Source organism: Dasypus novemcinctus, chromosome 5 (genome assembly GCF_030445035.2).
Source record: "Dasypus novemcinctus isolate mDasNov1 chromosome 5, mDasNov1.1.hap2, whole genome shotgun sequence".
NCBI classification, from domain to species: Eukaryota; Metazoa; Chordata; class Mammalia; order Cingulata; family Dasypodidae; genus Dasypus; species Dasypus novemcinctus.
The window spans coordinates 129,358,500-129,378,432 of NC_080677.1; the positions used below are offsets into that span (position 1 = coordinate 129,358,500).

Sequence of the window (19,933 nt, forward strand, 5' to 3'; positions counted from 1 at the left end):
AAGCAGAATTAGAACTCCCAGTTTTCAAATCAAAGTAATTGGTGAAAGAAAATTTTTTTAAAAAAGGAACAAATGCTATGAAAAACAGGACTGATTTTAAAAAGGAACATGGAAATTAAATAAATGTAAAATCATTTAAATTAACAGCAAATTTGACCCAGCTGAAAGAGTCAACCAAGGGTAGAGGTGAGAAAATCACAAGTTTGAACAAAGATAAAGAAATGGAAAATAATTGAGTAATAGTGGATAGAACTGAATGAAATAGAAGGCAACATGAAAGTGTCCTAACTGCATGTGATAGAAGAACTAGGAAAAGGTAGAATGGAAGAATGGTGATATTTGAATTACCAAGAATTTTCCGCAATTGGTGAAAGACAAAGTATGCACACCAAAAAAAAAATTTTTTTTAAAGATTTATTTATTTATTTCTCTCCCCTCCCCCCCACCCTGGTTGTCTGTTCTCTGTGACTCTTTGCTGCGTCGTTCTTTGTCCCCTTCTGTTGTTGTCAGTGGCACGGTAATCTGTGTTTCTTTTTGTTGCGTCATCTTGCTGTGTCAGCTCTCCATGTGGGCGGTGCCATTCCTGGGCAGGCTGCACTTTCTTTTGTGCTGGGCAGCTCTCCTTACAGGGCGCACTCCTTGCGCGTGGGGCTCCCTTACGTGGGGGACACCCCTGTGTGTACACCAAAATTTAAGGTTTAAAAGAACAGATTGGTGTACTATAACTCTAATAACTTAAGGAAAATAATGGAATAAAGGAAATGATCAGTCCAATAGATTGCAGAAAGGAAGCATACAAGAGGCATAAAAAAAGAATATAGAAAGAGCAAGTGTGGCTCAGCCTGTTTCCCATGGACAAGGTCTTGGGTTCAATCCCTGGTACTTGCTTAAAAATATATATATATATATATATATAAAATATCTGTATAAAATAGAAAACAAGATGATAGTACTCACTAATGAAAGATGTTGCTAATGTGGAAGATGTAGGGAGCAGGGCATGTTGGAATCCCCTATATATTCTCTAACATTTATATACTCTAAATATATTTTTAAAAAATTAAAATTAAAACTTAAAAGCAAAAAAACAAGATGATGGAAGTAAATCCAAATAGCAGTAAAGGGTAAAACGAAACTTGTCTATCAAGAGTCTATCAGACTTAAGTTTTTTCTGTTTTTTTAATTAGAGAAGTTGTAGGGTTTAGGCTCACCTTTTTTTGAGCACATGTAAACAAAGAAACAGAACAAATTAAAAATAGAATAATGAAAACTATTAAAACCCCTAACTGGTTCTTTAAAAGATGTACAAGTTTCTGGCAAAATGCACCAAGGAAAAAAATTGGAAATAATTAGACATTACATAGAAAGCAGACATTTTAAAAGTAGAAGACTGAACAACTGGACCAGTACATTGGAGACCATTGGAAGACTGAACAACTGGACCAGTACATTGGAGACCATTGGAAACCATAGTTTTAAATGGGCAGTTTTCTAGAAGTAACAGTACTTACCAATGAGGAAAGGATAGACATTTTAATAAGTAGTTTTGGTATGTGGAAAATGACTTTCCTCATTTACAAATTATTTTTAGGTAAATTAGAAACCTAATTGAAAAAGCATTAAGATGTAGAGGGAAGCGGAATTTGCCCAGTGGATAGGGCGTCCATCTACCACATGGGAGGTCCGTGGTTCAAACCCCAGGCCTCCTTGACCCTTGTGGAGCTGGCCCATGTGCAGTGCTGATGTGCGCAAGGAGTGACGCCCCACACAGGGGTGCCCCCCATATAGGGGAGCCCCATGCGCAAGGGGGGCGCCCAGCGCGAAAGAAAGTGCAGCCTGCCCAAGAATGGCCCGGCACACACAGACTTGACGCAGCAAAGATGACGCAACAAAAAAAAAAAAAACAGATTCCCATGCCGCTGACAAAAACAGAAGCGGACAAAAAAAAAAAGAACATGTAGCAAATGGACACAGAGAACAGACAACTGGGGCGGGCGGGGCGGGGGAGGGGAAGGGAAGAGAAATACATGAAAATAAAAAATAAAAAAAAAGATGTAGTAGAATTACCACCTTGGGATAGGGAAGGATTTCCTAAACACAACCATTAAGGAAAATTGGGATAAATATGATGATTAAGTAAATATGTAAATTCATCTAATGATACCATAATGGAAAGATGAGTCATAAACTACAAGAAGATAGTTGTAATACATAATTCACAAAGGATGATTTTTCACAGTAAATTACAAATCAAAAAGACAAACCAATATTCAGTGTTTCAGTGTGTAGCAGAAGTCTTTATTATATGCTTACATTAAAAAAAAATTTAGGTTGCATTTATATACTTAGAAATTTATAGATCCTGAGTGTATAGTTTGAGTTTTGGTTTTTTGTGTGTGTGTGTGTGTGTTTTTTTTTGTTAGAAAATACACCAGTGTAAAAAAATCCCTAGTCAAGATTCAGAAAGTCCCCTCAGATTCCTTTTGGTCAGTCCTTACCATTCACAAAAACAGTGATCATTCTGATTTCTGTCACCATAGTTTAGAACTAGTGTCTGACTTTTTCATTGTTGAGTAAGATTCGAATTTACCACAATTTGTATAAGAAACTGCCAAACAGTTTTCCAAGTGGTGGTTCCATTTTACAGTCCCATCAGTGTATGAGAAACTTAGTTTTTAAAAAAATGCAAACAAAATACAGAAGAGAAAATGACAAATTTCTAAGACATTTAGTCTCATTGTAGTGGAAGAAATGTGGGTGAGGTTGTGGGCAGTGAAAACTCAAACTGCCAAGGATCTCTACAACCACTTTGGAGAATAAATTTGTCAATATATAATAAAGTTCAAGGTGTACCTGTCCTATCACCCAATATATCTACACTACAAGGAACTCCTACATATATGCAAGGGGGACATTCTAGGAATATTCTTTGCAGCCTAGCTTGAAAATACCAGAAACTGGAACTCATCAAAATGACCCTTATAGCAAGGTCTGTCTACAGGAGGATGGATAAATTGTTGTATAGCAATATTATATAGGATATTATATACAACTTGTAGCTCTTAATGTTATCAGGAACAGATGGCAGAAGCAAATGAATGTTAAAATTTCTGTGTTTAAAAATTTTAAACATAGAAAACAATCCTCTTTTCCAGATATTTTTATGTGGTCAAATATGAAAACACTCATGGGAATGAAAGAATCAAATTCATGGGGGTGTTTGTCCCTAGGGTAAGAGGTAAGAGGAGAAGAATTAGGGAGGAATAGACAGTATTTGAGTTATAACCTGTAATATTTTCTTTACTAAAAAGTTAAGGTGGAACAGTGAGTAGGTGGAATTAAGAGAGGAGTGTGAGAATATAGTGTATCAAAACTGGTTCATGGGCTTAAGGAAGTTATGTATTGTTACCTGTGATTCTCTGTACTGTTGAAGCCTCACCTGAATTTCCTGTTGGTATCCTTTGTGCATGTTTCTATGGAGATGTATTTTAAATATTGCTACTATAATTTATTAAAGGTAGTAATCTTTTGTTGGAGATAATTTTTACGAAAGTATTTTCAAAATTAAAAACATAGGGCTTTTCCTTTTGATGGAGAGTGGCGGCAAGATGTGATACAAATTTCCATGAAGAGGAAGTTTGTTGCTGATGGAATCTTCAAAGCTGAACTGAATGAGTTTCTCACTCGGGAGCTAGCTGAAGTTGGCTGCTCTGGAGTTGAGATTTGAGTTACACCAACCAGGACAGAAATCATTATTCTAGCCCAGGACACAGAATGTTCTTGGTGAGAAAGGCTGTTGGATCCTGGAATTGATTGCTTAGTTCAGAAGAGGTTTGGCTTCCCTGAGGGAAGTGTAGTCCTTTATGCTGAAAAGTTGGCTACAAGAGGTCTATGTGCCATTGCCCAGGCAGTCTCTGCGTTCCAAACTCCTAGGAGAGCTTGCTGTATGGAGGGCCTGCTAGGTTCATCATGGAGAATGGAGACAAGGGCTGCCAGGTCGTGATGTCTGGGAAACTGCGAGGACAGGGCTAAATCCATGAAGTTTGTGGATAGCCTAATGATCCACCGTGGGGACCCTGTCAACTATTATGTTGGTACTACTATGCGCCATATGCTGCTCAGACAGGGTGTGTTGGGCATCAAAGTGAAGATCATGCTGCCCTGGGACCCAAGTGGTAAGATTGGTCCTAAGAAGCCCCTGCCTGACCATGTGAGCATCCTGGAACCCAGAGATGACATCCTACCCACCACTCCCATCTCAGAACAGAAGGGTGGGCAGCCAGAGCCGCCTGCCATGCCCCAACCAGTCCCTACTGCTTCAAAGGGTTTTTTTGAGAGCTGGATCTGGAGTCTCGATGTTGCTCTATAAAAACGTTTAATAAAACTTTTTAAAAAGGCAAAAATATATATATATATACATACATATATATATATACAGATTAATTTTTTTTTAACTATGGCATTATTACTGTATGGAGGTTTTAATGTCTTATAGCTAGAACTTTAAAAAAAATTTATTGTGGTATTATATATAATACAGAATCTCCCATTTTAATACTTTAACGTGTACAATTCAGTGATATTAGTCACAATATTGTGCTACCATCACTATCTCTATTACTAAAACATTTCATCACTGCAAACAGAAATCTGTACCTATGAAGCAATAATTCACAGTCCCCTTCCCTGTCCTTGGTAGTCTCCTCTCTGTCTAAATTTCTTCAGAGTTTCATAAAAGTGGAATCATGCAATATTTGTTCTTTTGTGTCTTCATTCAACATGATGTCTTCAAGTTCTAGAAATACTTCTTTGGGTTTAGTTTGTGTGGATTTTGACTTTGCATATTTGGTTTAAAAAAAAAAAACAAACCTCCAACCTGAGATCTGGTTGTCCATCTATATTTTCTGGTTTCGGTTTTCATACTTTAATTCTTAATCCATTTGTCATGAATTTTGGAATATGGAATCTTTTCTGAAAGTCTTTTGCCCTAATACCATTTACTGAAAATCTTCTTCTGACTTGAAATTTTTTTTTTTAAGGTACAGGGACCAGCAATTGAACCCCTGACCTCAGTTGTAGGAAGCCGGTGCTCAACCACTGAGCCACATGCCACATCAGCTCCCCTGAGTTCGTTTTTCATTTATTTTTGGTTTTAGGAGGCACCAGGGACTGAACCTGGGACCTCCCATGTGGGAATTGGATGCTTAACATTATGAGCCACATCCGCTCCCTTGAAATATCTTTATATAATAAATTCTTAAATTTATCAGAATCTTATGTTTTGTTGCTTTTTTCTTTGACTTGGTAACACTGTTGTCTTCACTATCCAAATAATACATGAAGGTATTTAAGTATTTAAAGATTTATTTTAAAAAGAAATACAGTGGTTCTCTGCCTCATTCATCCCCATTCTCTTAAACTCCTACCTTCAGATGTAGCTGTTTTAAACTTAAGCTGTTTTTTTCTGTTATTTTTTGTTTTATCAAATTTAGATATTTATTTATTTATTTTTTTTAAAGATTTATTTTCATTTATTTAATTCCCCTCCCCTCCCCCGGTTGTCTGTTTTCTGTGTCTTTTTGCTGCGTCTTGTTTCTTTGTCCGCTTCTGTTGTCGTCAGCGGCACGGGAAGTGTGGGCGGCGCCATTCCTCGGCAGGCTGCTCCCTCCTTCGCGCTGGGCGGCTCTCCTTATGGGTGCACTCCTTGCGCGTGGGGCTCCCGTACGCGGGGGACACCCCTGCGTGGCAGGGCACTCCTTGCGCGCATCAGCACTGCGCATGGGCCAGCTCCACACGGGTCAAGGAGGCCCGGGGCTTGAACCGCGGACCTCCCATGTGGTAGACCGACGCCCTAACCACTGGGCCAAAGTCGGTTTCCCAAATTTAGATATTTATGACTTTCTATTGTAATAGGATCTGGTGTTCTTGCCTTGTCATATCTTCAGATTTTATCCCTTATCCTCAAAGTGTAGTTTTATTTAAACTCATTTATAAAAATTTTGAAATAAAGTTTGGTTATTTCAATATTTTTTTATGCTTATAGAGATAGTCATAGATGAACATAATAATAGATGATGGTGATTAACCTTTTGTTTTTCCTGAGGTTAATCATTGCTTTGTTTTTCATTGGCAAACTTGCCTTTGTACTTGTTACTAATTATTTTCATACCTTCCAATAGACTATAGGTCAAACACATTGGGTGATCTAAAAGTTCTTAATTTTTTTCTCTGGCAACCTTCTTCCTGGAGTGTTCCATTCTCCGAACCTTGCTGCTCTCTAGGCTTGTATACAGTTGTCATTTTTAATTTTGCCACTAGGCTTGGAATTCTGTTTGTCTTTCTCTGGGTTGGTTTCCTGAATCTCATGTCTTTCTCTTGTTTTTACTCCTTACTTTGGTGGAGCATGTCTTTCAGAAGTTTGGTAAACAGCTGGTAAAACAAGAGAGGGCACTGGGACAGCATCCAATAGTGTGTTAGACTCTTAAGCCTTCTGGTTCGCCTTTGGACCACTTGTTCTCTGTAGTTGTTATCCTAGCATCTCCCTTCACCATCGGTCTGTCAATCCCCCTCACTTTTTTGGAGACACTGGCTGTCCTGTTTTCTGTTTGTTTCTTTTCACTTGCTTTTGTTTCGTTTTGTTTTGTTTGCTGCCTTATTGGAGGATATTGTCTGTAGTTTACTCTGTGAAGAAATGAAAAGAAGTAAAGCTTTTGAGACCATTGCTGACAGACGTCTTTAATTTATCTTCATAATGATTACTGTTTTACTTAGAGTTCTAAGTTAGTTTTACTTTCACATTTTAAAGGCATTCCAGCCTTGCTGTCTTGCTTGTAGTGCTTCTTCCCAGTGAGAAGTCGAAGACCATTTTGGTTTCTGAATCTTTTTGTGCCCAATTTGTTTTCCTCTGGGAACCTACAGGATCTTCTCTTCTCCAGTTCTGAAATTCACAGTGATGTTACTTCCTGTGGGTCTCTTCCAATCCGTGGTTCTGGGCATTTAGTGGATCCTTTCATAAAACAACTCGTTTGCTTCAGTTGTGAGAAATTTTCTAATTTCTTTGTGTTCTGTTTCTTCCAATTCCTGTCATTTAGATGTTGATTCTCCCGAGCACATATTCCACTTTTCCTATTTTTTCTCCCCTATTTTCCTTCTTTGTCATTTTGCTCTACCTTGTGGGGTTTTTCTTCAGTTTTATCTCTCTGCTGTCTTGTTTTTAATTTTCAAAGTTTCTCTCTCTGTCTCTCCTGAATGTTGCTGTTTTATAGCATCCTGATTTTGTTTTGTGAATGTCTTGTATTTCTTATGAGGATATTGATGTTGGACTTTTTGTGTTTAAGTTTTCTCTTCCCAGGAAAGTTTCTCTTTCCTCTAAAATTTGGTCTTTAATTCCAGTTAAGGTTTTCTTCAGATGTTTGGTAATCCTTGATGACCTCTTATAACATGTATGCTTATAGAAGTATAGGTGTTGCTGGACTTTGTTATAGCCTATGGTTAGTAACTTTTTTTCCTGAAGTAAATATTAACTGCTCTGTGTGCTTAGTTTTGTTTGTTTGTTTCATTTGCAACCTTTCCTTTGTACCTTCTGCTCATTTTCATACCTTCTAATAGACTCTCAGGACAGTTTTCTGCAAAGTCAATCAAGATCTTGCTTGACAGCATGTCTGCTGATGAGCATGTGAATGGGGCTTGTCGGCTTCAGTTTTATTGATACTGTGAATAGGATCTTACTTCCACGTTCTTTTTTGACAGATTTTGTTGATAAATTGGAAACTTACAGATATTTAAATATTTTATAAGAAGAAATAAAGATGATCATATTATGCAAGTTAATTTCCTTAACCTTTCTCCAAGTCATGTTTATAACTACTGTACAAGTGTACACCAGTCAAACCAAGCACGAGGAGCTGGAGTCCCTCCTTCTAAATCTAAAAAGGGCCAGACACCTGGTGGAGCTCAGTTTGTTGGCTTGGAATTATACAAACGACTTAAAGAATTTTTGAAGAATTACTTGACAAATCTTCTTAAGGTAAGATGTTTTACATATACATGGAACAATTATAATAGGATTTAAAAAAAAATGTATTAAGTTAATAATTCCAACTTAAATGCTAAATTTTCCAGTGTCATTCATCATTTTAGGCCTTCACTTATGTATGAAGATGTTTTGGTATTGTTATAAAGATGAAATCTTCATAAGCCATATTCTGGCTGTTTGTTTTTAGATGCTTTTGATAACCTTACCCAGAATAGTACTTTCCTTAAATTATTAACCGTGTTGTATTTTACTGTTAGAAATTGATGAACATTTAAAGTTTATAATTATGTATTGAAATTATATTTTAATTTGAAGCCACATTATTCTGTATCAAATGTTTAAATATTTGTAAGACTACCTAACAACCCCAAGGGATTTTTTTACACAGGGTCACGTAAGTATATTTCAAAACTACTATGAAGTTATACCTTTGTAAGATGGGTTTCACTGTGAATATCCATTCATTTGAGTATGAACCTTCTGCTTGGCAGTGATGGAGTCTTTTCCCCTTCACCTTCTGCCTTTTTCTTTCTCAGTCTTCATCCTCTCTAGCAAAGGCAGTGTGATGCCTTACATCCAGCCACAGGATGGGTATGTGGCTCCTTCATCTGGTGCTACACATATTGCATAGAGTGAGTGAAGACATCTGTACTCTCTCCTGGAAAATATGCAGAGACTTGTCTGAGTATAGGCTTTAAAGATTTTTTTATTTACACAGATAACATGCAAAAATTTCAGCATGTTCCAAATTTGTTTTTCTTCATATATTTTGTAAGCTAATAGGAAATTTAAACATGTTTTTAACAGATCACAGCCAAATAACTATAAATTGTGACTGAGAGTGCCATTTTCATGTTTCCTGTAGAAACTGCTGTCCTTTTTATTTACATTTATATTTTATATACTTGTATTAATAAATACTTTAAAGTAAACACTTTATAAAGTGGGCACTAATTTCATGTACTAAAGTCAGGGACAGTATATTGTATTGTGTACAGGTATTGATAGCCATACCATCAGTGGTATTTTGCATTTTATAAAAACATACTTAACTTTACATTTTAAAGTACATTTCCTAGTATTTAAATTTAAATGAACTAGGATTCGGTTGTATCAAAATAATCATGTTTTTGCCTGGATTATTGGATATTGTATTCCATATAGATAAAGCTTTATCTTTCTCTCTATATATGGAACTTGCGATCTGACAAGAACCTTTTATTTTACAGTTGAAACTGAGGCTCAGAAAAGTTAAATGGCTTGTTTCGGGTCCTTGGTTCATGGAGGGGCTACCTACATTCTTAACTTCATGTTTAGTGCCATTCAGCTGCAATAATATAATATAAAATAATATGCAGTATAAAGAGTAAGACATTATTTGTGGTGCGATTAATACCTAAGGGACAAATTTCAAGTTAGTCTCCTTCAAATAAAATTGTGGCCTGAATTATGCAAATCTCAGTAAAACAAATTTTGGTAAATACATATTTTCTTTATTAGGCCCTGTTAACAAGAAAACATGCATATGTACCATCATACGCATTTGTTTGTATGAAAATGCAACAAAGTACAACAATAAGCTATAAATATATATATTCTTTTTTTTTTTTTTTTGAGGTACCAGGGCCAGGGATTGAACCCAGGACCTTGTATGTGGGAAGCTGGTGTTCAGCCACTGAGGCATGTCAACTTTCCTGAGTTGGGGTTTTGTTTTTTTTTTTCCCATTTGTTTTGCTTGTTGCTTTTGTTTTTGTTTTTTCAAGAGAGACTGGGAACTGAACTTGGGACCTCCCGTGTGGGATGTGGGTGCTCAACTGTTCAAGCCACATTCAGTCCCTCTATAAGTTTTTGTAACTTTAAACTTAAAGAAGGAAGTTAATGTATTTTAAAAATTGAATTAGCATTGGCCCATAGTTTAAATTGTTATGAAGACAAGTTAATTTTTTTTAACAGAGGGAAAATATCAAAAATAAGGATATTAAGGTGGGTTCCTCATTCCTTAATAAAGAAAAAAATTACCCTTACATTCTGAAAGTTCAAAGCACTTTTTATGAATGTATATGCATATAATACAATGAAAACAGTTTGTGTATTTTGAAATGAAAGGATTTTATTAAAATTCTTTTAGTCCAAACCTTACTAGCTATGTTCTTATGAGAATAAACAGTAGCTTATTTTTGTATACAGAATAAATTAAAGAACCTTTCTAAAACTATATAATCAGTGTATGTTAATACAATAGGTTTGTTTTAACTGATTTTTTCTTTAATTTTATGTGACAAAAATTGGTCATCTTAAAGCTTTAGTTTTTAGTTTTTTTTTCTTTTTAGGATGGAGAAGATTTGATGGATGAGAGTGTACTGAAATTCTATACTCAACAATGGGAAGATTATCGATTTTCAAGCAAAGTGTTGAATGGAATTTGTGCCTACCTCAATCGGCATTGGGTTCGCCGTGAATGTGATGAAGGACGAAAAGGAATATATGAAATCTATTCTGTAAGAATTTTTTAGAAGACCTTTCAAATGTGTTTTCTTAAAAGATGTACCATCTTTTCATAGGGGAATCTAAACAAATATCTGTTTTCAGAATAGTAAACTAAGTTCCTTTACTTTGATTTACTATAAATGACTCTTAAATATTTTGTGGCAAGAAAAGAAGGATGAGTAAATTGGGATTTTAAATACAACTCTGGCCACTTCTGTATTTATTTTTTGAAAGCTCCCTGTTTAATTATTTGACCAACCGTTCTTTATGCCCAGGGCCTGTCTCATTTTTAGTACTTGAATGTTCCTACTCCCAGGACCCACCTTCCTCCCAAAATCAGTATGGTTTCTCCCCTACCTGAGGTACAAGACTTATTGATTGGCCATCATCTGTTCTTCTGGTCTCGTGTGCTTCAGGGAGAGAACTGTAATGTGAAGTTTTACTCTTTTTTTCACTCTACAAAGTAACGTAATATAAATAATATTTGTGGTTTATATTTGAGATTTTTTTTGGACTGATTTTAAAAGGGCAAAATCTGAATAGTTGAATCATCCTCATGAATCTTTCTTCAGTCAGTAACACTTTTTCTTGGCCCATTGATTTTCCATGGGATGTGTGGAGTATCCCCAGACCAGTAGTATCTCTGTCACCTGGGAACTTGTTAGAAATGCACATTTCTAGGCCTCACCTCAGACTTAAAACAAACTCTGGAGGTAGGGCCCAGCAATCTCCAAGGCTTCCAAAATAATTCTGAAGCACATTCAAGTTTGAGAACTACTCTTCTAGCCCAACCAAGGGGAGGAGTCAGTTAATAGAATAGTCTCTTGTTTATAATAGACTAGGCAGACAATCATACAGACAGGTGCTTTTTCTTTTTTTTAATTTTTAAGGAGGTACTGAAGATTGAACTCAGGACCTCATACTTGGGAAACAAGTGCTCAACAACTGGGCTACACCCACTCCCCAGTGAGAGTTGGTTTTTTCGTTTGTTTGTTGTTTTGTTTTTTGGAGGTACTGAGAATGGAACCCAGGACCTCCTACATGGGAAGCAGGCGCTCAACAACTTGAGCTACATCTGCTCCCAGGTATGCTTTTTGAACCAGAGTTGTTAAAATGTCATATTCTATATAATGAGGTAATTTCTTTATCCAAGAGTATTGTTATAATAGCACTATAATGTAGCAATACTTGGTCTCTATTTCACAATATTATTGTTTCACAATAGTACCTTTTTATATATTTTTATATAGTTATAACAAAACTGTCTAGGTTTAGATTTTTAATATGAAGATTTTGTTGTAGCTTTCTTTTCCACTTGAAATTGCTTTCTTGAGACTGAAAGTTGTCTGGTGTAGAATCTACTTGATTTTGGTTCATGTCTTCTGAGAAGCATGCTTTATCTAAAGCAAGATTTAGACATAACAAAAACCATCACAGACTCAAAAGATAATTACTCTTTTTTTTTGCTTTTTCTATACTATATTCAAAAACAGGTCAAATGTAAATAAAGAATTTCAAATATACTTTTAGAGTTTTTTTCAGGTTTCAGTACCTTTTATTTTTAAATTTTACTCAACACATTTTTAATATCTTTAAATAAAATAATCACTCCTTGGAAATACAATATGCTGCCTTAAATTTAGTAGAGGCCAATTAATACATATACCTGGAGGCAATTTTCCTCCATATACTATGTCAGTGAGCCTGTTCAATTTGTTTTGAGGTCAAATATCAATTGACACAAATGAATAGTTCTCACACAGTGATCTCTAATTGTATCTTCCAGAATCTCCAAAAATGGAAGTGCTTTCTCATGAAACGTAAAGATTTACTTTTTTCCTAGTCCCCTTTATTCCTTTTAATTATAGACAATTGTTGGTTTCTTTTCAAATCAACCAGGGGACATAAAATTATAATTTCATTATTGACATTAAAGTGACTCAGCAAGAGTTTTCTTGAATTTCTTTTCTTAACTGTTCTTTGGTTCACCTTTGGTCCTGCGTTCTTATCCTGCCTGGCTCTTCTTACTTTCTTCTTGAAAGTAACAAATCATCTGAAGTCAATTAAGAGGGCTTTCTTAATTTAGGAAAAGAGTTTGGAAAAAGTTATTTTTAAAGGTGTAGTATATTTTAGTTCAGTCATGGCTACAGCACTGCCTTTTCATTACTGCCTTACACCTGTTGAAGATGCTTGAAGAGTTGGGGAAGAAAAACAACATAGAACTTTCACAAGGAAAAGTTATTTTTAAACAGTCCCCCCAAGGTTGCATTTTTCCTGGAAAATGAGACTCTCCTCCAGCATCATTTTGGATATTGTAATTCCTAATACTGAAATCTGATATTCTACCAGTAGACTTGAATGTATTGTCTGTGTTTTAGTAGTGATTCTCTATTGATATTTTCCCCCTTAATATGATTTTCATATTGTCTTGTGATTTTTTTTTAGTAGAAATACTACTTGGTGAAAGATATTTATATGGTTTTTCCAGAAATATGTATTTTACATAAACCAAGTTTTTCTTCTCTTTTTCTTTATTGCAAACTCCTTTATGTGTAGTTGATTTTCTGTGATGATTTCTCTTTTTGAGTTACCAGGGACCAAGGATTGAACCTGCGGCCTCATATGTGGGAAGCTGGCACTCAACCACTGAGCCACATCTGCTTCCCTGAGTTGGTTTTATTGTTTCTTTTGCTTTTTTTGGTTTTTTCAGGAGGCACTGGAAACCAAACCCAGGACCTCCTGTGTGGGAGGCAGGTGCTCAACTACTTGAGCCATATCCCTTTCCCCAACCAAGTTTTAGCTATAGTTTTAAATGTGGGGAAAATAACACTGATAGCATTTTATCTTTAAATGAATTTCTTAACAGTTAGTATTTGTGTGTTAAATTATCACTTTGAATTTTATTTTAATTCTCCCAAGAAACAGTTTAAAAATCACGTATGACTTCTGACATTTCTCTTCCAGAGGGCATTTTTATTTTAATTACTTTTTTGATATAACCCCTTTTGGAAGTTTAGAGAAATGAAAAACATAAGCTACATGACCTTTCACAACTTCACTTTAAAAATGCATTTTTACCTACATACACGCACAGTCTTCCTCCCTTTTCCTCCCTCTTCTCCTTTTTCCCCACTTTCCCCCTTTATTCCCCTTTTCTTTTTTATTAATGCAGTACTTGGAAATCATGACAATTACTGATGCAGTAGCCTGGAATTGCGTAGCTTTTAAAAGCACCACAGAGGATTCTGATGCATACCACTGGTTAAGAATTACATGAAGCAGACCTTCCCTAAATTTCATTCAGGGCATAAACTTTACCAGAAGGTGACATCCAGGATTAATTTCTAAAATCTAACCATTCCAGTTTACCTAGTGTTTAATTGAAAGCTGCCTTTTAAACATAGATATTTTGTCTGGCACCCTACAAGGGATCCCTTTGTACTTTTGAAATGCCAGATACTGAGGTATACAAATTGGTTGGCCAATATAAAAGCAAATTTTAGACCACTGGTTCTCAATGGGGGTGATTTTGTCCCCCAGGGGACATTTGGTAGTGTCTCAAAATATTTTTAGTGGGTAGATATTAGGGATGTTACTAAACATCCCACAATGCAAAGACATCCCCCAACAAAGAATATTCCTTCCCAGAACTCTAGTGGTACCAGTGTTGAGAAAAACCCATTGTAGAAAATTTATTGGGGTTTGACTTGGGGGGGAGGTTGTGAACTAAAATTCTACAAGATGGGATGTTCTGAATTTTGTGTTTTTACACAACTGTTTTTTATGGATGCTTTTAATATACATGTTATTTAGATATTAGCTGTTGTCTTAGGTGCCAGCTGCTCGAGAAGAGAACTGAACAGGGTGCAAATGATAGAGCTCAGGCAGTTCTGCTGCATACTTTTTTTTGTCTTCACAGTGATAGAAGAGAAATGGTTTTCTTGCATAGTCTTCTGGGCCTTTTAACTATTTTTTTTTAGTCTAGGAAAAAATTATATAACTGAGTTTGATGTCCATTTTGCAAACTACATTACATAGTTTTATTCCTAAACTAGGGAGATTTCACTTTCAAAATCTGTGATTTGTCAGTTGATTTCAGAATACTTGAAATTATTTTTTGTTTTAGCATTTACTCATAATTACCTCCTTTAAAATTTTAAAGAAGCTTCAGGTTACATAAATGTTACATAAAAAATATAGGGGAACCTATATGACTCAACTTCTCCCCCTTCCACATTTTCCCACGTTAACGTCTTTCATTAGTGTGATATATGTGCTATAATTGAACACATTGAAGCATTGCTACTAACTGTGATCTGTAGTTTACATTATAGTTTACACTCTGCCAATTTTATAGGTTATGACAAAATATATAGTGGCTTGTATCCATCATTGCAATATCATGCAGGCCAATTCCAGTGTCCCAAAAATGCCCCCATGTTACACCTATTCTTCCCTCTCCCTTTCCTCAGATCCTCTGGTGGCCACTGCTTTTATATCAGTGATAAAAGTTCTTCCATTGCTAGAATAATAATAGGTCTATAATACAATAATAATAAGTCTACTTTAGTCCATTGTTCATTCCCCAATCTTGAGGATTTTGGCATGGTGATGCCACTTTGTTTCTAATTGAGAGGGGGCTCAGGTCCCATGGGGCAGAGGAATGGAACTGTGCACTTGCAGACACTCTGTTTTGGGGATGGGTATTGTCCATCATCATCTCCTTGTTAGTTGTCCTGGATGAGTCCAGTGAACGGGAAAGTAGGTGTTGCAACTCTGCTGAGATTCAGGGCTTTTATTTGAACCTATAATTAATGCTATACTTGTTAAGTGTATGTCCCATAGACTTAAATCTTTGCTCTTTTCAGGTTCTTTTTTAAACGGCTTTATTGAAAAATAATTTCCCTACTATAAGTAAACTTTTTAAAAAATTTAATGGGGTTTAATCTACATACCATAAAACCTCCCAATTTTAAATGTATAATTCCATGATTTTTCATATACCAAATTTTGTAACCATGACCATAAAATAGTTTTAGATCCTTTTCATCACCCCAGTAAGATGAGAATTTATAGTTAATCCATGTTCCTATCACCAGCTTTAACAATCATTAATTCCCTTTCTGCCTCTTTAGATATGCCTTTTCTGGACATTTCAAATAAATGAAACCATATAATAGTAATCTTTGTGTCTTGGCATGTTTTCATGGTTCATCTGTGTTGTAGTATGTATCTGCATATCATTTTCTTTTATTAACAAATAATATTCCATTATATGGTTATACCAAATTTTGCTTATTCATTTACTAATTGGTGGACATTTGGGTTGTTTTCACTTTTTTGGCTATTATAATAATACTACTGTGAACATTGACCTCCATGTCTTTGTGTGGACTTGCTTTTCATCTGCTGAGAAGGAATGTTGGGTCCTTTGACGAATTTTAGTATCTTGAGAGAGATTTATTTTTACATATAAAGACCTGAGGCCCTAAATTGTCGGTATCCAGAATCATCCATATCTGAATATAAAGCAGCTTAGGTGGATAAACAGAACCGATTTGTTTGAAATTATTGCTATAATTTAAGAATAGTAATGTTAGGTTCAGAGGGAAGCCAAGAAAGAAAGGTGCTTTAGGGCCTAAGGTCCCATTTTTTGGCCTGCCTGTGAGGATGGAAAAGGAACAGACAAGTGGGCTCCTTTGATCTCGACTCCCGGGTTTTGGCACCAAAATGTTAGATCCTAGGTTATTGAGGCTTGGAGACAGACCAGGATTCAGGCAGGAGCTTATTAGGTTGACAGTATGGTGGAGGTCTGAAGAGAGGCTTCAGCTCGCTCCCCACCAGCAATTAAAATTTCCTTTCTCTGATTGTTATACCTGCAAGTGGTTTTTAAATATGTGTTCTAATACATTTATAAAATATTTTCTAATCTTTAATTTTAGGTGGTATGATTTCCAGCAATTCTTCTCTACGTCTCCCAGATAATAGGCTATGCCAGAAATAATCACTGGGGTCCTATATAATAAGGTACACACAGAAAAGGGAGATAATATCAAATTAATGTAAAATAACAGAGTTTTTTATGATTATTGCGCAAAGAGATGGCAGAAAGGCTTATATAAAATACAAATTTGCAGTCTTTTTTCCCAAAAAAATCATTTGACATCCATTTAATTACAGTGTACTTTTTCTAGATCAAAATCAGTTTTTTTGAAAAAAGTGAATAGAAAGAACCTCAGTGAAAATATAATTAGTTTAAGCAAAATATAGCAAAACAGACAATCTTTGTAAGATGGGAATGAATTTGTTTTTGGAAATGTTTTATTTCAGAGGGCTTTCAAAAGTCTGAATATAGCCACTAATCCTGTATAAAATGTAAAATTCTAATTTTCCCATGCAAGTTTCACTTTGTTAGTTTAAAAACTTTATGTGCTAATGATTTTAATTCATTCATACTATGCTTCAGTTAAACTGATATATCCTTTGTTTCTCAAATTCGATTTTTCAAATTCACCTTTTCCCACATAATACCTTGTCACAAAGCCAAGGTATGCATCACCCTTAAAATAAGTTTCCCTCTTCATGATAAAGTTGCACTACTTCCTTAGTACCTCAGTGAGGATTAACTGGAAGGTCCACGCTTACCACAGTGTTTGTATGTTGTGTAAAATTAGCTATTGTTATGTTTCGGTTGCTTTTATCAGAAGAAGAAAGTATGTTTAAATTCTTAAAAACAAACTTTTTTGAGGAATAATTTATGTACAGTAAGCCACACCCATTTAAAATTTACAGTCTGATGCATTTACAGTTTTGTACACCCATGAGACCATCACCACAATCAAGATACAGAACTTACTAGGTTATTATAGATTGCTGAGTATTAGGAAAGGGAAACTGATGAATGAAAACTGTCTTCATTAAGTATGTTAGGCCTAAAACTAAATTTGTCTGAGTCAGGGAACAAATTTATAGATTTTATCCACTGTTACCTTTTAAGTTGATATGAATCTTTTCCTTAAATCCAAATTTTGTTTTATCCTGATTAACTCTGAGCTAATAAATGTCTAACTTTGATACCTCTTGAATTTAACTTGAGAGTGGCTTTCAGATTTCATCATAATGATGGATTTTTACCAATTTATAATCTAAAAATATTGATGAATATGTGGAATTCAGATTATTTACTATGACTTCAATCTTCAGAAACCATAGTAGAAGTATAGACATTTATATTTTTTCTCTTTAATCCAGCTTGCATTGGTGACTTGGAGAGATTGTCTGTTCAGGCCATTGAATAAACAGGTACTTGTGCACGTGTGTGTCTTAAATCTCTTTAAAAATTTATTCCTTAACCTTTGTCTTTCCTACTCCTTCTGGAATGTCTCAGAATAACTCATCTGGTAATATTTAATGGATTTGAGTGTTTAAAGGATATGTAGCAATATATACTGTAGTGTATAATCTGTTTCAATTTTTCCTATATCATGTCTAAAGGTAACAAATGCTGTTTTAAAACTGATTGAAAAGGAAAGAAATGGTGAAACCATCAATACAAGATTGATTAGTGGAGTTGTACAGTCTTACGGTAAATAGTTTCCCTTTAATTTCTTATCAAATGGCAATTTTAATAGTGTTCCAATGAATCCTTATTAAAATATTTTAATATTAATAGTGTTAGCATTTACAAAGGTATTCATAATTCTCTTTTAAGTCAATGTGATTTTTCTTTTATTTTACCCATCAGAAAAGGTATTTGATCCCTGTACCTTGCGTAAATGTGGATAAAATAGGCATTTCCATTATTTTCTTTTCTTGTCTCATAGTGAAGATCTGGATATATATAATGTGATAGAGTGTCATTAATGGAGCTGAATGATAATCAGAAATGAATATCAGCTTGAAAAACTGAGTTTGTAAAGCTGATATATTAATAAAGTAATATTTTTAAATAACTTAACAGTTTAAAATTAGTATTTGTATTGTATTTAAGTTTTTTAAAATATAAAAGTTCTCTAAATGAACTTCATGATAATTTTGAAGCATGCCTAATCATAGATTAGAATTACCTTGCTCATATACATCTTGAATTTTTTCTTTGCTATTTTATTGAAATGGTGATTTAATATTTGGTGAATAACAGATTTACTTTATGCCTTACTGTTTCACATTTACTTTTTAAACATAACAAATTGAATGATGCACCTAAGTATATTCTTTGAAATGTACTATAGAGTAGGATAATTGAAATATAGTTCATATTTATTTCTAGTGGAATTGGGGCTGAATGAAGATGATGCATTTGCAAAAGGCCCTACGTTAACAGTATATAAAGAATCCTTCGAATCTCAATTTTTGGCTGACACAGAGAGATTTTACACAAGAGAGAGTACTGAATTCTTGCAGCAGAACCCAGTTACTGAGTATATGAAAAAGGTAACCTTAAATATAGTGTTAAAACTTTTTGCTATTCAGAATGCATTATTATTTTTAGTGTATGTGATTTTCTTTACAGGTCATTTGTTGAGCAGTCCTGGTTGCCTATGGTGTTGATGGCAGGTACACAGTGATTCTCCTTATTCTCCAAGGAGCTTTTGTAAATTAATGTGATGATCACGAGTCAGTGTTCTGTTAACCATTCTACGAACATAACCGTAGAGCTGGATAGCTTTCCAGTTTTAAACTGTTCCTTTAGAATATACATCTATATCTAATGGGAGTTAGTTTCATGTCAGTGAGAAAATAAGCTTTTAATAAACAAATATTCCCAAATTTGCAAACTCTAAGCTTTCAGCTCTTTTTCTTCTGAAATTGCCACTAAGAATCTAGCCATAAGACAGTCTTCGTGTTTGTATTATGGGAGAAGGCCTTCTGAAACAACAGAACCTAAATGTACTGTAGTAAGTTTTGTTATAATGGAGTTCTGATGTGTTTATTATTAGTTTCTCTTTCTTAGAAATACAGGTATCCCTGACTTATGCTCTAAAGAATGACCTACGTGAGGGTTTGACAAACTTTTTAACAAAAGGCCAGTAAATAAATATTTTAGACTTTATAAACAACATAGTATCATTACAAATGCTTAACTCTGCTGTTGTAACACAGAAGCAGCTGTGACAATATGTAAATGGATGAGTGTGGCTGTGTCACAATAAAACTACCGTCAAAAAAAGATAGCAGTAGAATTTGGCTCACGTGTTGTGGTCTGCTGATCCCTGACCTTTTTTTTTTTTTTTTTTTTAAAGATTTATTTATTTATTTAATTTCCCCCCCTCCCCTGGTTGTCTGTTCTTGGTGTCTATTTGCTGCGTCTTGTTTCTTTGTCCGCTTCTGTTGTCGTCAGCGACATGGGAAGTGTGGGCGGCGCCATTCCTGGGCAGGCTGCTCTTTCTTTTCACGCTGGGCGGCTTTCCT

At 35.0% G+C, this 19,933-nt stretch overlaps 1 protein-coding gene and 1 pseudogene across 4 annotated transcripts in view; both read left to right on the forward strand.

Moving 5' to 3' along the window:
* Positions 1–19,933, forward strand: part of CUL1 (cullin 1) — a 124,806-nt gene that overhangs the window by 67,173 nt on the left and 37,700 nt on the right. For all 4 annotated transcript variants that reach the window (XM_058297518.1, XM_058297515.2, XM_058297516.2 and 1 more), the window contains exons 3-7: positions 7,852–8,026; positions 10,366–10,533; positions 17,774–17,824; positions 18,017–18,107; positions 18,792–18,955. In XM_058297518.1, the coding sequence (XP_058153501.1) occupies positions 7,852–8,026; positions 10,366–10,533; positions 17,774–17,824; positions 18,017–18,107; positions 18,792–18,955 (649 nt within the window). The remainder of the gene's footprint in view (positions 1–7,851; positions 8,027–10,365; positions 10,534–17,773; positions 17,825–18,016; positions 18,108–18,791; positions 18,956–19,933) is intronic.
* Positions 1,093–4,369, forward strand: LOC139438989 (small ribosomal subunit protein uS3-like; annotated as a pseudogene).